The 17,862-nt window shown below is 39.0% G+C and overlaps 2 protein-coding genes across 4 annotated transcripts in view; one reads left to right on the forward strand and one right to left on the reverse strand.

Moving 5' to 3' along the window:
* The window catches only part of PAQR3 (progestin and adipoQ receptor family member 3), a 30,744-nt gene extending 19,459 nt beyond the window's left edge, over positions 1 to 11,285 (forward strand). The window contains exon 7 of the mRNA XM_072623549.1: positions 10,842 to 11,285. The gene's annotated coding sequence lies outside the window, so the exon portion shown is untranslated. The remainder of the gene's footprint in view (positions 1 to 10,841) is intronic.
* The window catches only part of BMP2K (BMP2 inducible kinase), a 110,833-nt gene continuing 94,617 nt past the window's right edge, over positions 1,647 to 17,862 (reverse strand). For all 3 annotated transcript variants that reach the window (XM_072623547.1, XM_072623546.1, XM_072623548.1), the window contains 2 exons: positions 14,227 to 14,337; positions 1,647 to 7,942 (listed from right to left, as the gene is read on the reverse strand). In XM_072623547.1, the coding sequence (XP_072479648.1) occupies positions 6,525 to 7,942; positions 14,227 to 14,337 (1,529 nt within the window). In that variant the 3' untranslated portion in view covers positions 1,647 to 6,524. The remainder of the gene's footprint in view (positions 7,943 to 14,226; positions 14,338 to 17,862) is intronic.

The raw sequence follows: 17,862 nt of genomic DNA on the forward strand, positions 1-17,862 counted from the left end.
TTTAATTCCCACACTCAAAGCATGAGCCCATTCTACACATCTTTAGTAAGTCATGTAATACAGCTACACTGGCACTCAATACATCCAAGGAGGAGGAAACACCTTTCCTACTGAGGTTTGGCCTCAGCTGTCACTGAGAAGAAATCTCCCTCAGATGTTAAACTAAAACCTGGCTTCCTGTCAGTCTTTCCGCCCTGTACCGATTGGTTCTGTCCTGCCTCACCACTGTGACCTCCCTCTTTAGAATGGGCTCTGACCACGGCATTGCAGCTGCCTTCCTTTCCCTCCATTTCTGTGGCCCCACAGACCACAGCTTTTCACCTGCCACATAACACCGCGGCATCATCACTGGATCTATGGGCCACCAGAACTTCTCATTTCTTCATTGTCCTTAACTTTTGTAGTTTGTTTTTTAACTCCAATATGGGACTTACTACTTATTCCTATTAAATTTCATCTTATTAGCCTAGGAGTCAGTGTGATATTGTAAGAGAGAACTGGTCCTGCAGCCAGATAAATGTGGGGGTCAAGTCTGGCCTCTGACCAGCTGTGAAAGCAGGGCAAGGCTCTTAAGATTTTAAGTTGTACAAGGACTTTCCTTATCTGTGTTGCCTATACCAGCTTAATCACAGGTACAGTCCCCATCTTAGTAAATTTTATCATGCTAGCCTGTCAGGCTTTTTAAAAAGTAAGATTCTCTCATTTAAGATATTCCATCCCTGTAACTTTGTATCATCCCCAATTCTAACAGACCTTCTGAGTCAGTGCACTGTTCTCAAACTTTTGGTCTCAGGCACCCCTTTCATTCTCTTAAAAACTGAGGCCCTCAAAATTTGAGCTTTTGTTTATGTGGGCTGTACTGACTGATATTTACCATGTTAGAAATCACAACATCTTAGTTTCATTCTGAAAATAATTTTGACCTCACAGATCCCTTAAAAGAATCTCAGAGACCCCCAAGGGTCCTGGACCATACTATGAGAGTCGCTGTGCTAAGTCACTGACAAAAAATGTCCAAAAGAAATAGGCTAATAACAAAACCGTCATATCCCCTAATCAGTCTATTAACCAGGTATGAACCTACCTTACTATACTATTATCCAGTCTATAAGGAGGCCAGAAGAAATTTTATCTGTCTTGCTAAAATTCAATGCCCACAGCACTCCTCTTACCCACCAACCTGGTCAGTAACCTTGCCTAAACTTTACTATTTATTACTTGAGTAACATGGAGGTCTAATTAAATCTAAGATCTATTACAAGAAAAAATAATTGCTTCTACCCCAAGACCCTCATTCTGAACAAATATGCCCTTTGTGATTAACCAATATGAAAATCACCTGTTTTGAATATAAAATTTCAAGATTTAACACACAACCAGCACACCAAACTAGCTGATACCTTACCTTTTACATAAATAAAATTCTGGCACGGTCAACAGGTCTTGGTTAAATTCTGGTCAATTGTTCTATGACATGGTTTACCAGTTTTCAGGGAAAGTGAAAACAGCATGAAAAGCTAAAAATATACAGAATATTGTTTAAATGTTCATTCAGAAGTCACTTCAAGAACCTATGCTTCATCACCTTTATGAACGTTCATTATAACAATACTAGCAAAGCACAGAAGAATGTCCTGGAACTGTCAGAAAATCCAACTTTGTCATTTTAATTCCTCAAATTTTACATTTACAGTAAAACACTAGTCATTGGCTGTTTGTATAGAATACAGAATCCAACTGAAATTTATTGCATTAAAAGGAAATAGAATATTAGTCAACAAGTATGATAAATACAATTAAAAATAAATTTTTAAAATTCCAAATAAAATGAAAGACATGTTGGCAAGCAATTAAGACAGTATGTAGTAAATTTTTTTGTTCTATTTAGTGCTTAGAGAAAACTAACTGATCATGAGGCTTTAGTTATTTCCCTGTTGTATCTGATAACTGAAGCCACTTTGGAATGTGTATTTTGTAATGATCACAGTAGTGTAAAGACAGAAATACCGTAAAGATGGTGGACTGTCGAGCCTTACTGTCTGCCCTGTGATTGCTCCTGAACTGCACCTGCCTCTAGGCCCCCTGTACCCATGGACCACTGGGCCTTTCTGCCTTGCAGCTAAAACCTCCTGAATGTGCTGCATCTTGTCTAATTAAAACATGAGCTCCTGAGAGCATGGATCAGCTTGCTTTCCTAGTGCTTAGTATAGCGTATCAATTTTGTGTAGAAGTCAAAATTGTTTAGTGGTACACAAAAAAATCAGGAATTTCAAGTTTAACAATGAAAAAGGACATGAAATCAAAAAAAGTGCACTTCAAGCAGTTGGCCAGCAATTTTAAAATAGCTTTTAAACAGTTTACTATTTGATTTCAATCACAGAAACAACTTAGTAACATAAACACATTTATTTTTTTCTTCCATAGTAGCACTATTTAAAACAAAACCAAAAAAATACCTAACGTTACCCTTTGCATTTTGCATCCTGCTTTTTAATTTCGTGGCTTTTGTTCACTCACTAGGAACTGATTCTCTCCTAGTCATGAAAATGATTGTTGTTGCAATGACATTTTTTTAAAAATTCACATTAACTCTACAGTAGTAAAATGTGATAGGTGCATGCATGTGTGTATATATTTATAAATAAAACAAGTATAAAAAATTTCAGATAAACAATATCAGTTATGCTGTTCTCACAGTAAACGTCATCTCATTCTCGCAGTAGATGTGTCATCTCACTATCTGGATCCAATGAAGAGTGAAAAAAGTATTTCCAATAAGGGTAGTTACACACAGACACACACACACAGACACAGACATAGACACAGACACTCACACACACACACACACACACACACACACACACACACACACACACAAGCTGAGGAGATGGGGGAAGGAGGAGGAGAGGAGGAAAGCTGCAATATTTCTGTACTGATGTCGTTTTTCCCTAATGAACAATAATGCTACTCAATAAAATTTTTGATCATTCCCAACATCTACCTTCTTTTCCTTACCTGAATGCACAACCAACAACTGAGCAAATACAATCTCTTTCACCATATCGAGTTACTTCAATAAAACAATTTTAGCATGAAAGTAGTTTTGGGAGCACGGTCAAGATCTGTTAGGAGACCTCTCATTGAGGAAACTCCTAGCAATGCAGGTCATCCACTGTTCTGCAAGATACACTCTTATCTTGCCTGAAGGCACTGCCAAGTTCAGGTCCTTGTCTATACACTGCCATAAGCCAATGTGACAGGCAGAACCTGAATCCAGTTCTTCACTCCAAGACAGGCTTTCTATCCACTATGCTGGGCTGCTTTTATGATGAATGTGACAGAAACATTAAAACAGTCAACTAGGTAAATGGATCAGCTTTTTTAAAATAACAATTAACAAGCAACTTATATTAAAGCTATTAACTTTGACCAGTGAATTGTCAGTTTCATTTTGTATCCCTCAATATTGCTAAAATGCACTCGAATTTGGAGTTGACTATTTTCTTAATCATTAAAGGACAAAGAAGAGAAAGACTAAGAAAAAATAAATTTTCTCAAGTTTCTTGCTATAACCAAGATTGGACTAACTCAAGAACCTGTGATTTCATCAGTGTGGGAACTTCCTCCTTGAATTGATAGGGAATTGCCAACTACCTTCTACGTTACTGGTGGAGTTGTGCATACTGGGATAATCTGCCCTTAGGCCCTTTTCTGAGGGACATATAACAAGAATATGAAGAGACAAAACAGTGATCCATCTGTCCTTGGAAAATGGTGAATGGCTCAACCTCCAGTGACTCCTTCAAAAGGAGAAAGCCCTTGCTTGGGTCACTCTACATTGAATAAGTAAAAAGCTGAACAGTGCTGTCTACAAGACCTTTCAATGTAGTTATCACTTATCTCACATGGCAAGCCTCCATGACAGTGTTTCCATAGTGAAAGGCAAGTAAACGGGGCCTAAAAATTCAAGATGATTACAGGATGTCTTCTCTCTATGTAATCCACTTAGAATTACTAAGGACACATACACCACTGCCCTCCATTTCAAAAGTTAATAACTTAAATGAATTCTGGCATAGACCCAGGAGCCAAAAACCTAAAGCTATCCTGGAAGATAGATGGTGCACACAATGACCAAGGTGCGGGTATACATGCGAAGCTTTCTATACATATGTATTTGGCCTGACATTTTCTGTTCGTCTATTATAACTCATGAATTTATTCTTGCACCTTTCTCACCCAGTCTCATATCTCAATTATTAGGGTACATCTTTTCTCCCATTTGACTGTAAGCCCCTTGCAAATTGGGTCCCAGCTTTATCCCAGTGCCTAGCATAATGCCTTAGATACAGTGGGTGTTTTAATATTTGTTAAATCCAATTCTTTTCACTTTAAAGGCATTTCAGTGTATTTTCTTTTAACTGACATCCACTTGAAGTTGAGTTAATTATTTTAATCAACCTGAGAATTTAAAAAAACAAAAACAGGTGCAAACGTATTTGCCTTTGGCACAAAGAAGAAACAAATGCTAAAGTCTAACAGAACAACCAGGTTCAGTTCCAAGTCAAAGTAGTACATGAATGCTAGCCTGCTGCCACCCTATAAAGAACTCTGCATATTGACCTTAGCACAGCTTTTAATATAATTCGGCATTTTCTAGAAAACAGAAAAAACAGGAATAAAGAGACAGATACGTAATTAAATTATATGTACATTTGGCTTCTTTCCAAAGTTAATTGACTTCTTTTGATGAAAACTAGCAAATAGGACATCCCAGTGGGGTACTATTTACTGCCAAAAAGGCTAACTCAATTACTAATAGAAGTGCATCAAGAGGGTTCCAAAAGAGTTGAATTTAAAATAAAAACAAAACAATCAAGAATTCAAACTGATTTTGTTTTTCTTCCCCCTTTGGGGGATATCTTGAAATTTTCTACAGATTTCTAATTGTTGCTATGTCAATCCAATGCTAAATTCAGGAAAGAGCCATTTAAAGAGTCTTAAATTGTTTTCATCCATTTTGACAATGAGGGGAGGATGAGTAGTGAGAATATCGGAGATACATATATACGCTTTCACACAGATGTTCAGTCACTCACATTTGTAATTTCTACCTTACAGACATGATGAAAATTTCTGTGAACATTTCAAGTTTCCAAGCAGGATTTATGGTACTGAGAAAAATAATTTGGTAACTAAGATCTTTTCTTTAAAAATGGGTTGACACAAATTAACCTCTCAGTGCCTAATGCTTTTGCATTCCTTTTTTAGTAGAACTGTGTGCATCTTTTGGAAAAGAGGTACTTCAATGATGTGGAGGTACTTGTTGCAGGTATGGGGTCCTGCCTGTAAGGCTTTGTGGTATGCTGTGAAGTTGCCCAATTGAACAGGACCAGACTTTTGATAACTACCTGTAGTTTGCTACTCTGTTACACCTGTCTTAACTGGTGTCACATGTACTTCGCCTCAGCGCATTTGGCAAATACTACTTTACCCTCCAAAAATAAAATAATTTTCACATGAGCAACATATGATAGTAAACAAAATATTAAATGCAACATGATTTATGTATAAAATATCTGCAAAAAAATCAATCACTCATGAAATTATTTTAGCTACATTCCCTAATTTCTCATAGAATAAAATGTCTGCATAATTCTCATTTATCCTCACTCAATGTTTTGCTCTATTTTGGGGGCATTACTGAAGCAACTGGATAAATCAGCCCTTCATGATTAATGTATACATTTTCAAAAGTGCTGATTATGCTGGCGGTTTCCCTGCTACTAAGTTTTCCTACATTCATGCTTTTTTTTTTCTTCAAAACAAAGAATTCTTCTTATCTTTAGTTTCCATTTTAGGCATTTGTGTAGTTTTTAAATATATTAATGGCACTTACTGTAAAGAATAAAAGATGTCAGGCACAAGTCAGTCACCTCTGGCTCTGCATGTACGAGATCTGAAGCCAATGAGTTCTGTGTGAAGACCTACAGCTTTCTCATCATTTAGGGATTTAACTTACTTTGACTCAGCAAGTCAAAATACATATGATTCCTAACACTAGATTCTAACCGGGCCAGAGCTGTGCATCCAAGAAGCATCACCTTGTTATACATAGAAAATGTTAGACCTTTATTTTCCATCCTCCTTTATTGGCCCAGGAGTGGAAAGGCAGCACAAAGTGCAGAAGTTAATATCTCCAAAGGCTCTATCACTGTTTGAGTGAAATAACCTTCATTTCTGTGCCAGAAAGTTAGCAGCTAAAATGATTGTTAGGGCTCATACCTGCTACCCTTTCTCCTCTTCAGAAAAAGCCCCCACATTCAGAGGGCCCCAAGTTACTACCCTGTTGAAATACTTCCTCTTCCATTTGGTGTATAAGAAATCAAATAACTTTAAATCTATTCTAATTGACCTGCAGTAATGAGTGGTACAAAGAGCCATACAAATTATCTTCTTGAAAATTCATAAAACAAACTTCACTTTTTAAAAACTGGAGTCAATGAAAAAAGTGTTAGAAGCATCTACTGCTTAGAAGGAAATGGAGCAGCACCAAATGGATCAAATTCTCCCTGCTGGGCCTGCGGGGACTGCTGTGGCGTGGCGCTTTGTATCACAAGTTCTGTGAAGGGCACAGCCCCAAAGTCGTCCATTTTCAATCCCTCTACACTATGAAAGGACCCGTGTAACGAGCTCTGCCTCGGTCTCCCTGGCAATGCTGTGCCGTGGTCCCCACGGTTATCACTCAGGCCTTGGTGGGAGGGGTGCCGTATCAGGTCTGAAGGATGGAAGGGTTTGGCACCAAAAGGATCCAGTAGATTCTCTTCTGATTGCAAGGCACTCCCTCTGTCTTTGCTGTCGGTCAGTGCCACACTGATGTTTTCCTTGGAGTCTGATATAGTTAAAAATTCATTGCTACTCTGGGAATCACGCCGACCTACTTTCTTGTGCCTGCGGGCCCTCTCCGGTGTCCGGTAGGTGGGTTTGGAAGTCTTCTTGGTGCTAGTGGGGGTACCGTGATGTCGTTTCCCGTTACTTTTCGACACCTCCTGCTTTATTCTCCTTTGGCGGGAGGAGAGTTTCTGCAGGCTTCGCTGTTTCACTTTTTGCTGCTGCTGCTGACACCCAGCTATCTCCTCGAAAGGCACAAGCCCAAAAAGGTCCTCTTTGCTTTCCCTTTCCCGTGTGGATGTGGGCAAGGGCTGAAAGGGAGTGCAGCCAAATATATCTAGGCTTCTGGGGCACGTGGGACGAGTCTGTGCCTCTGACTTTGCCCCGGGGCAGTCCTGCACAGTCACCTTCTTGCTGAAGGGTGCCTTTGTGAAGACATCAAAGTCATCCTGCTCTGCAGCCACACTGGGATAAACAGTCTGTGTAGATAAGTTTTTTTCATTTGTTTCTTTGTGCTGTAGCTGCTGAGCATGAAGCCCAAAGAAAGGGACTGAGCCAAATACATCAAATTCCTGCCTGGGGGAGCCTCCTCCTCCTCCAGCAGAGGGGAGCAGTGCCGCAGGAGCTCTGGCTCGGTAGCTCCTGACAGGGCTCCCAGCAGCACACTTTGCTTTGGTGTGGTCACAATCGGAATCAGAGCTGTGTTTTTCTTCTTCCTCATCATCTTCGGAATCCATGAGAAGAGGCCGATGACCCAAATTCTCTGGCTCCGTGTCATCATCATTGAAATCCCCTGGTTCTCCTTGAAGAACGTCTTCCTCTTCATGTTCTTCATCTTCACTGCTCTTGGGAGATGGAGGGTCTGATTCAAAATCGCTGTCAGATTCATCACCCCTCTTCAGCACATGCCCCCTTGCTGAAGGGGCATCTTCAATGTTTCTTCCATTCTGGTCGCCTTTTGGTACCTGGGTTGTTTTTAGATCTTTGATGGAGTGCCCTATGCTATTTTCTTGACTGCTAGATGAATGTTCAACCTTCTTGTCAGGAGAACCTGCAGGTCCAAAGAAAAATCAATAAAGCATTTCAAATGCATAAAATATGTTCACATTAAGCACCAAGAGTATAAAATTCGATAGGAACAGTTTTATACCAGTCACTTTTAGGGGACAGGAAGAGATTCCTTACTTATTGTGTTTTTGTTGTTAGACTTCTATTGATTCTACAGCATTTAAGTGATGGGATTATTAACATATAATTATGTCCAACGTCTACTAAATATGTACCAACACTTTTATAGGGTCATTGGTATTTTTAGTATTCTACAACAATTTATTAAATACTGACAACGTGCACAGGAGGGTGCACACGTATAAACATGTATATCAATGTGTTGTCCCTTGTGCACAAAAAAGGTACAATTAACTGATCCATATGGATAAAACCGTTTTCTTCCTTCTACTGGGGGATAGGCACCATAAAACTAATTGTTTTAAGCAAAAGCAAATGTTTCTAGACAATTAACTGGCTATGACTGAGGGTGTCAAAAAATCCAGCAAACCTCACCTTGGCCTCATTAGTAGAGTGCTCATGAACACACACATACATTCTCTCTACATATATGTATACGTACATTCAAACACAAAGATGTAAAAGGGCTCTTAGATACAAACCATATTAAGGGCTTAAATTTGAAAAAAAAGCACATATGCTTCAGCTGGGCATTTATTAAATACAACAAATGCTCAGTTCTCTGCCTAACTATATTATCACTTTTCTTGTTAAACTTATTAAATTATTTAAAGTCCTTCTAAGTCCCTTGAAAATAACCTAAAAGTAATGTGCTACATCTGTGTTAGGCCATCAGTAGCTACAATTTAAATCCTGATGCAGTGACAGAAAATACAAACACTTGTTCTTAAATTACTGGTCATCAGCAATTCACGTTGGAAATAAAATGGCATTACTTTGCACCAGCACCACTGCCGTTACTACGAGTACTAACGAGCTTACATTTCCAGCTATAATACACTGTGCTAAGTGTTTTACAATTATTATTTTATTTAATCTTCACAATTACACAGGGAGGCAAGGTGCTGTTATTATCCTCATTTTACAGATGAGAAAACTGAGGCAAACAGGAATTAAGTGACTTGCCCATGGTCACGCAGTGAAGAGGCGTATGAGGTCATATTTCAACTGCCTCCAGGCCCATGCTCTAACTACTGGGCCAATCAGCTATCCCTATATTGCTGATTTTTATTAGTAGATAATCAAGTGACTACAATGATTTTTGGTCTGGAGTGTCCTAGTTAATTATCAAACAAATATATCATGCAGGAATTAAAAGGATGAAATAAATATCTGTCTTTATTAAATCACAAATTTTCCAAGTCTATAAGCACTGTGCATGTACAAAATCACCCATGGGTATAATAATTTATAGCAAGTATCAAATCATCACTTTAAAGTTATTTACACTGACACTATTTCCTTTTTAGAATGTCACACACACACACACACACACAAACCCCCCCTCCCCCCCACAGCCAATGCTACCTTGGCTCCTCTCCTTATCAAACGCTGCTCTACTTTCCAAGCCAACTTTCAGACACCTCTCACTGCTAACGCTACAGTGCTGTCTTTGCAACATGCACAAAGGCTCACTGGTCCTGTCTCTATGGCCGGTGAGAACAATTCGAATTTCTCTTTCATGCGACAGCTCTTCAAAAACTTGAACACAGTTACCATGTCTTCCCTGGGCCTTCTCGTCTCTAAGCTACATACCTCTACTTTCTTCAACCTGTCTTCACAACACCATTTCAAGGCCCTTCCCTACCCAGCTGGACACTCAACAGGATTGTCTCTGTCATTCCTCAAATATGGCACCCCAACCGTAATGGTCTTCTAGATGTGGTCCAATTAGGGCACAAGCACAGTGGGCCTGGTACCTGCTCTGGCCCCAGCTAAGATTTCTCTCTCAATGTAACTTAAAATAGTATGAGCTTCTTCTGGTGATTTCACACTCTTGATTCATGTTGATCTGATTGTCCAAAAAAAAAACCTTGAAACTTTTTTCCAACAAGCTTCTGTCTAGACCTACCTTCCCTTTCTTTTCCTTGTTGAGCAGATTTTCTGAACCAAAGTCTAAGACATTACATTCTTCCAATAGTTAATCTTATGAGATTCAGCCTAATGTTCCTGGAACCTGCCTTACAATTTCACATGTTAGCTACCCCTTTTCCACTCTGCGCCATCTATGCCCTTCTCTGAATCATTAATAGGATCCGTCCTAGACCTGCTAATTCACTAAGTTAGGCCCAGTTTCTAACTTTTTGATCACATCTTTGTGCATTACTATGATAGCATATTGCCCCACTTAAGAGGGAAGAGGTAAGCCCCCATGTTCACAAAGCTGGTCCTTCAGAGATCAAGAGCAGAACCCAGAGTTTTCTGACTCCAAGCCTAGTCTTTCTGCTCTACTATGCTGCAAGCAAGTCAATATCCCCTGCCTGAAGGCAGGAACTCCTTTCAGACCTTTTAAGCTAGGTATTGACAGCCTCCAGAAATATGGAGAGATTTTAGATGAATGTTGACAGGAAAAAGCACATTAAAATAAAAGTGGCTCCATTTGTAATCCTAGGTTTTTGGGACTTTGTTAATGCATTTAAAATACACTTTTAGCTGACAAAGGTGGCCAACCTTGTCTGAGGACCACGCATTTCAAGCGAGATGAAACCTCAGAGGGTTTTTTGCAGGTGAGGAAACTGAGCCCCAAAGCGTGATGTCCCCAGCACTGTGCAGGTCACATCTGAGGTCAGTCAGTAAGGCCTACTAAGTGCCAGGCACTGTGCTAATTAGAACTCAGGTTCTGAGGGATCCAAAGCCACTGATCTTTCCACTCCTCCACACTATTCAAAATACTCACAGCTGTATTTTTTTTATGAAAACAGGAAAATGGAAACAGCAAGCCCATCAACTAGAGGAAAGCTGAGAACTGGGTAAATGACCATGATGGAATGTCTCAAAAGCAGCAGCAAAGATGAAAAACACATCAAAAGCCTTAGACAAACTGATGCAGACTGAAGAAAGGAGAACCTGCAAAGTAGGGATCACATAGGAAAGCTACGTATCGCTAAAACTGGTGAACTGCAAAGGGCAATACTGGTCCCAGAGAACAGGATGAGAGCCACTCTTCCCTGGCTGAAGAGCTCCCAAGTACATAATGGGGCAGATGCTGCCAGATGTTACTGCTTCGTCAAATACCTTCTGCTGAGCTTTTTTCTTTGCAATGAAAAAGGATTCAACAAAGGTCGAGGAGATACTTGGAAAATTATCATGGTGTTAAAAAAAACAAAAGGCAAAAATAAAGTTTTAAATTTATAAGATACACATAATCAGCCTAAAAGCATTCATTAAGAGCTTACTATGTACTACATATTCTGCTAAATACTGAAGATTAAAAAAAGGCAAAAATATGGTTTCTACCATATGGTTCAATTAACTGACAGGCAGATGGGGTAAACTATGTAAACAGCTGTGTATATGTATATGTATAAAACATGCATATGATAAACAGGAGATAATGGGGAGGGAAAGGGGAAGACTGGGAAAGGCCTCTAGAAGAAGTAGAAATTTGAGCTCAGTCTTCAAGGGAGCCAGGGAAGACAGGAGGTAGAAATGAGGAGGGAAAGCATTCCTCCAGGTATGGAGTGTGAGAAGCAGCAAGATGGTCAAGGTTGTATAGTGCACGTAAGGGGAAAGGAAAGTGGAAGGAAACTGGAAAGGCAGGTGAAGGTAAAGAGCTTTATCAAAGTCAGAGGATTTACCATTTGATCTTGGAGGTAAGAGGGAACCACTAGAGTTTACCAAGGAAGGGGAAAATATGTTCAGACTACTCTAAGAAGATTGCTTTGGCAACTGAATGGAGGATGGACATAAGGAGAAATTAAGGGAGAAAGGGAAGGGAATAAGCATTTTTTAAGTGCCTATGATGTAGCAGGTACTGTGCTAAGAACTTTACAAATACCTCATTTAATCTTTCCAGGCAAACAAACCGAGGTTTTTTGTGTCCTGCCCAAACCTAGAAAATGTCAGACGCTGAATTTGAACTCAGGTCTTCCTGACTGGAGGCCCAGTGTTCTCCATTTACTGCTCCACCTAACTGCCTCAGAGAAAAGTCTTCAATTAGCAAGCATGAAATGCTGAAGGCCTATGCCAGGATGATGGCTATATAAGTGGAGAAAAGGGGATATATACATATATAGACACATGTAGACATATATATATCTATACAGAGAGGTATACAGACAGGTATATATAGATATATATACCTATATCTATAGATAGATATAGATATAGATGTATACGATGTTGTGAAGGTAGATATGACAAGACTTGGCAAAAGACTGGATGAATAAAAGTGAGGAGGCAAGGATGACAGTGAGAGTTGAGGTGTAGGTGACTGGGGGAATGGGAATGCCCCTGGTACTAACAAAGAAACTCATAAAAGATTTGGGGAGGAGGCAATAAATTCTGTTTTGGACTCAACAGAGTTTGAGGTGTCCAATGGGCAGTTGTAATACAAAACTAGATAAACAGATGAGGATCACCTATGTGAACGTGAAAACTGAATCTATGAGAACTGATATCACAAAGTCTAAAACCTGCTGTGGCTGGCACTCCCTCTCCTAACTTTCAGCTAGGAATCTTGCCTTGTACTCCACCAAAAAAATTGAAGACATTCAATAAAAGGTCCCATTTTTCCCATCCCCCTCATCTCACTGTGATGTCTTCCCCCACTATCTCCTCCATTACCCAATGTCACACAAAAATGTGACTCCCTTGCCAAGCCTCCAAAACTGGCTGTTTGGGATGCTTGCAGATTTACGGAGGCTGGAGCAGCTCATATAAAGCACAGGGGAAAAAAGGCTGAGCGCTCCTTCTGCCATTCAGAGTACCCAGCATTTCAGGCTGCATAGTTAAGATCTTGGAAGCTTGTAACTACTATTTTGAATTAAAAATAAAAAGCTCTCTCACCCATTTTGTGCCCCCCAGAACAATGGTGTTCATGAAGATGTAAGTTAATATCTTGACTTCAATCTTCTCATCAATACAAAAAGCTGACTTTGAGGAAAGGGAAAGAGCAATGCTTCCAGGAATTCCCCAAAAAGGACAAATATTGGGGCGACAGCAGTATTTTCTATGACAAGATGGTCCCAAGGACACCGAGCTATGAAAATAACACTTCTCACCCTCCCCAACTACACACATGACACATGTGAATAAGAGCCTGTCTCACAGTCAGGAAACCTGTGTTCAAGCCCTGACACCGATGTCCTGGCAAATCACAACCTCCAAGTGCTCAAGGAAATTCAGAGAAGGGGCTGCCTTGCACTGCTAAGGGTTTTTTCTCACCTAGGAGTTCCCAATAAGCACTGGAACACAAAGTCCAGCCCCCATTCCTTTAAGGAACCCAAGGTAATGAAAAAATTGGAATATGCTCATTGGTATATATGATGCAAAAACATAACCATCTTTTATAGCACTGTTTCTTGCAATCAGAGGATTTTCCTTAACTTGTTTAAATTTTTACCTTATTAAAAATATTAAGAAACAATTTACTGTAATCAGAGGATGAGATTCTATCATCTACTCACAAAATTGTTTATTGGGATAATTTGTTAATTCAACAAATATTTAGATGACATCTTTTATGTCTGTGAAAGTGAGAAGAAGTTAAGATTTTTGGAATGGACTCACATGTCAGAAAAAGCACTGCACTACCAAACTGGAAATTGCAAATGACATTTAACATACAAGAGGGAGACTTCGAAAAAGAAGTGCAAGCAAACACACACACAAACAAAAAGTAAAAGAAGAGTGAAAACTGACTGCTTCTGTAACTTGACAGAAGAAAAAGACCACCAGAAAGGAGCAAGGGTTGGCTTCTCTTATGTCCAACCCACGAAATGAACCTCAGGATGGTAATACAAGGAGAAGTATGTGGGATTCCTTCTGGCTCATTTGACATAGATCTAAAAATGAAAAGAGGGCTTTTTCAGATATTTACTTCCCATTTTCAGCACAATTCCATAATAAAGATGAATGAAAGAGTACAGGTCCTGTTAAAGTACATTAGCATTTCACATCCTGGTCAAAGCACAACTGAACATGTTAGTACCTCCGTGATACTCTATGCCATGTTAAAATGAAGAGGATGGAAATGTCAAGCTGAGAAATATCTTCTAATCTACTGTCAGTAACTACACATTTGATTCGATTTGAAACTGCTTTAGTTAAATAAATGGTAGTGATGTGGTTACAACTGTGACTTGCCTGGGTGAGAAATGAAAGGTACAGAACCAAAAGGATCTTCTGCGGGGTGGTTCTGTGAAGCAGAAAGTGGGTCTACATTCTGGTCTGAGGATGCTCTCTCCTCGAACCTGTCTGTAAAAATAAAATGAAACAGAATAAAAAATAAAATAAAATAAAAACAAAAATGGTGGTCCTTTTCTCAATAAGTGTTAAGTACATACAATCAATCAGCAAGTATTTATTAAGTGCTCCCAACATGCCAGGTGCTAGGAATAAAGACACAAAAACTTGTCAGTCCTGTCCCTCAGAGGGCTTACATCCTACAGGATACTTTCTTCAAACTCAGAACAAAGGACAAATCCATAGTTAGATGTTCGGGGGACCATCCTCAGTCAATTTATTTTACTGTATACTAAATGTATTTAATAAACAACTTCTTGTCTCAGAAGAAGTCTGTTTCGTGCCCTTACAGTGGATCCCTTTATAACAGTTCATTGTTACACAAATTTGAAAATAAAATGTGAAATTAAAATTTCCTCTCAGAATCAGAGAAGTAAAAAACACATGCTCTAAGAGTCTTTGAAGCAGGCAGGCCCTGTCTTGTCAGTCAAACATATCAATGGCTTCCAAGTTAAATTAGGTGCCTTGTGACTGGATGTTGTTCGTTCCCTAGTGTAGGTTCTGTTGCCCCCAATCACACTCCCGCTTCTTTCAGGGCTAGCAGTGTGTGCCCTAAGGCGTTCATCAGTCTCCTTCTTATTTGTGCCCCTAGTGAAGCAATCTGCACCCAGAGGGCGCTCAGCAATGCTGGTCAGACTATTGCTGCCTTGCCATTTTGGAATGGTTGGTTGCTCATCCTTCTCTCTTCCTGAATATTTGGAAAAGGACAGAGATCCTTGGGCACCACCGCCTCTGTTCACATCCATGTTACCGGTTCTACTTCAAGACTTCACATATCCCACAGAAACGCAGTTAGGAGCTTATAGCAGGCTAAACTACTCTAGATCCAGAGAGATGTGGATTCACCGACTAACAAACTTACCAGTGAAGGTCAAGGTTTTAAGTAGGAAGTTAAAGAGATAAGAAATATTTCCTTGGCATCCTGCAAAATCCTGAAAGCATTTCAATGTTCCTGTGAAATCTTACTAATAATACTAATAAAAACCTGTTAAAAGTGAGCATTTTAAACCTAGGGCTAAATTTGCACTATCCATTTCTGGGTTGCACAAATTATTTGGGTTAATCTATTTTCTAAATTTGTTCCCTGAGAATTACTGTCGAGGTACACTCAGTAGGTTAATGCAGTGTGGTTCTCAAATCCGTGGGGGTTCCCCAAATTGCTTGCAGAGGCATTGTGAGTTCAAAACTATTTTCATAATAATACGAAGACATTATTTGCTTATTGAAATATTTCTCATTTTTCCAACTACAGGTCTGTGTGAGGCTAGATTTTCTTTCTATAATTCAATCAAAACAGCTTTTAAAATTCAATGAATGCAGATGCAGGCATGAGAATCAAGCTGCATTTCTATTAAACTAGATATTAAGAAAGTTTGGGGGGAAAAAGTAAAATAATACCATTTTTCTAACTATGTTTTGGAAAATGCTTATTTTTCATTAAAAATCATTTAGGTTAACATGTAATGGGATTATTATTTTAATGAATTTAAAAAATTTTAATTTATCAGTTTTTATTTACAATAAATATTAGACAATATTGATAAAAAAAATGACATAAATAAGAGCTCTTTTTGGGGTCCTCAATCATTTTTAATAGTGTAAAGGGGTCCTGGGACCAAAAAAATAACTCGAAGACTGAGGTTCTTGGCCGTTTTGTTTGTATCACGAAACTCCTTTGGCAGCTGTCTGGTGAAGAAAGTCTAAGGACCCCTTCTCAGAATAATGATTTTTAATGCATAAAATACATAAGATTACAAGGGAAGTCATTTGTTGAAATTATCATCAAAAGAGATTAAAAAAATAAAGTTAATGGACTACAGGTTAAGCAACTCAGATTATACAAAAGAAGAAGAGAGAAATCGCTCGAGCACACAAATTAAGGCCTGGCTCCAAAACAGTAACGATGAACAAATAATGAAATAAATAAAAATAATCAAATTAATTTTCTATCTTCTCATCTTCTGTTATCTCTATTCCGAAGCAGCTAAGTGAAACAATGAATAAAGCTCTGATTGGAATCAAGAAGACCAGTGCTTGAATCCTGCCCTGGACACTTCAAGTCCAGGTGACCCTGGCCTAGTCACTTAATCTTTCTCAACTGCAGTTTCCTCATCTGTAAAATGAGGATAACAGCAGCACCTATTTTACCAGGATTCTGTGAGGACTGAATGAGAAATAACTGTAAAGTCTTCCACAAACCTTAAACCGCTGGCAATTATTGTTAGAAGAAAACTACCGCCTGCACTTTTGGTGCTCAAGCTCTCAATTTTGTCTGAAGTCTCAGGAGTTGGGGGAAGGCTGTCATCAGACATAGACCTAGTGGGAATATGTGAGTCAAGGGTATGTCAAAGGAATGACTGGCACAAAATGAGACCATGGCTGCCCAGGCAAGGTTACCAACTCTCCACTCATTAAAGCCTCATAAAAAGCCTTTTCAGACTTATAAACACATTACTTCAAATGATTTTCACAACTCTTTGAAATAGGTAATATTGTACTCATTTCACAGAAAAGGAAACAGGCTCAGGTTAACTGACTTGCCCAAGGTAACTGCTAAGGGGTGATAGGATTTAATCCCAGGCCTTCTGAGTCTAAGTTCACTGGTTTTTCCATTACATCAAGCTGCCTATCAGGCCTTGAATTCCTGAAAGGGAAAATTTCATTTTGCACCTAATTTTATAAGAGATCATGATAGCACAATCTAACACATAAGTCCAACAGTTGCTGCAAATATTTCTTAATCTGAAAACCCTCTTCCATTACGCTATCCTCAGCTGGTTTCAGGACTAAGGTCCAGGAGCCTCAGAGGACACTGAGAGGCTCCTGCTCTACTTCCTCCATCCAGAGCCTAAGCCAGTCACAGTCAGCTCCATCAACACTGGAGCAGGGAGCACGGCTTTTAAAATCTGGCCTACGATTTTATGGTTAGGATTCGGGACAGTTCTCTTGCTGGGATGTATTTTCAGGACTAAAGACTATGGCTACTTTGGAAGAAACAAGTTCATTTTAAATAGTTTTTTTCTCTAGTTGCATGAAACAGTAATGGCAGTATCGCAAAATGATATTTCACAATACAACAAATGGCTTATCAGCTATATATATAAACTATGCAATCTAAAACAAAAAACAATGAACATTTCCTAAGTCAAACAAATGTTAAATTTTTGTAAATTAAATTAGTCTTAGTAATATAATTCCTGAGACGCTTTAGTTTCATGTTTTGCTGATGTAAGCTCCTAATGATTTAACTATTTTGCCCCCCCCCATTACAAGCCCCTCTCTTCATCTCTCTAATTAATGTTCTAAAAACAAACTCAAAAGCACTAGAAAAGTGCTTCAATTAAAATTAAAAATTAAGGTAACTTACTTGTATTACAAAATGCCAACTTGAATCTCCCTATCCATTTATCTGTTTTCATAGTTCCAGTTTCACATGTTAATTTCTCTGATACTAGGGAATATCTCTCATTTTTAAAA

Source organism: Notamacropus eugenii, chromosome 7, assembly GCF_028372415.1.
Source record: "Notamacropus eugenii isolate mMacEug1 chromosome 7, mMacEug1.pri_v2, whole genome shotgun sequence".
Lineage (NCBI taxonomy): Eukaryota > Metazoa > Chordata > Mammalia > Diprotodontia > Macropodidae > Notamacropus > Notamacropus eugenii.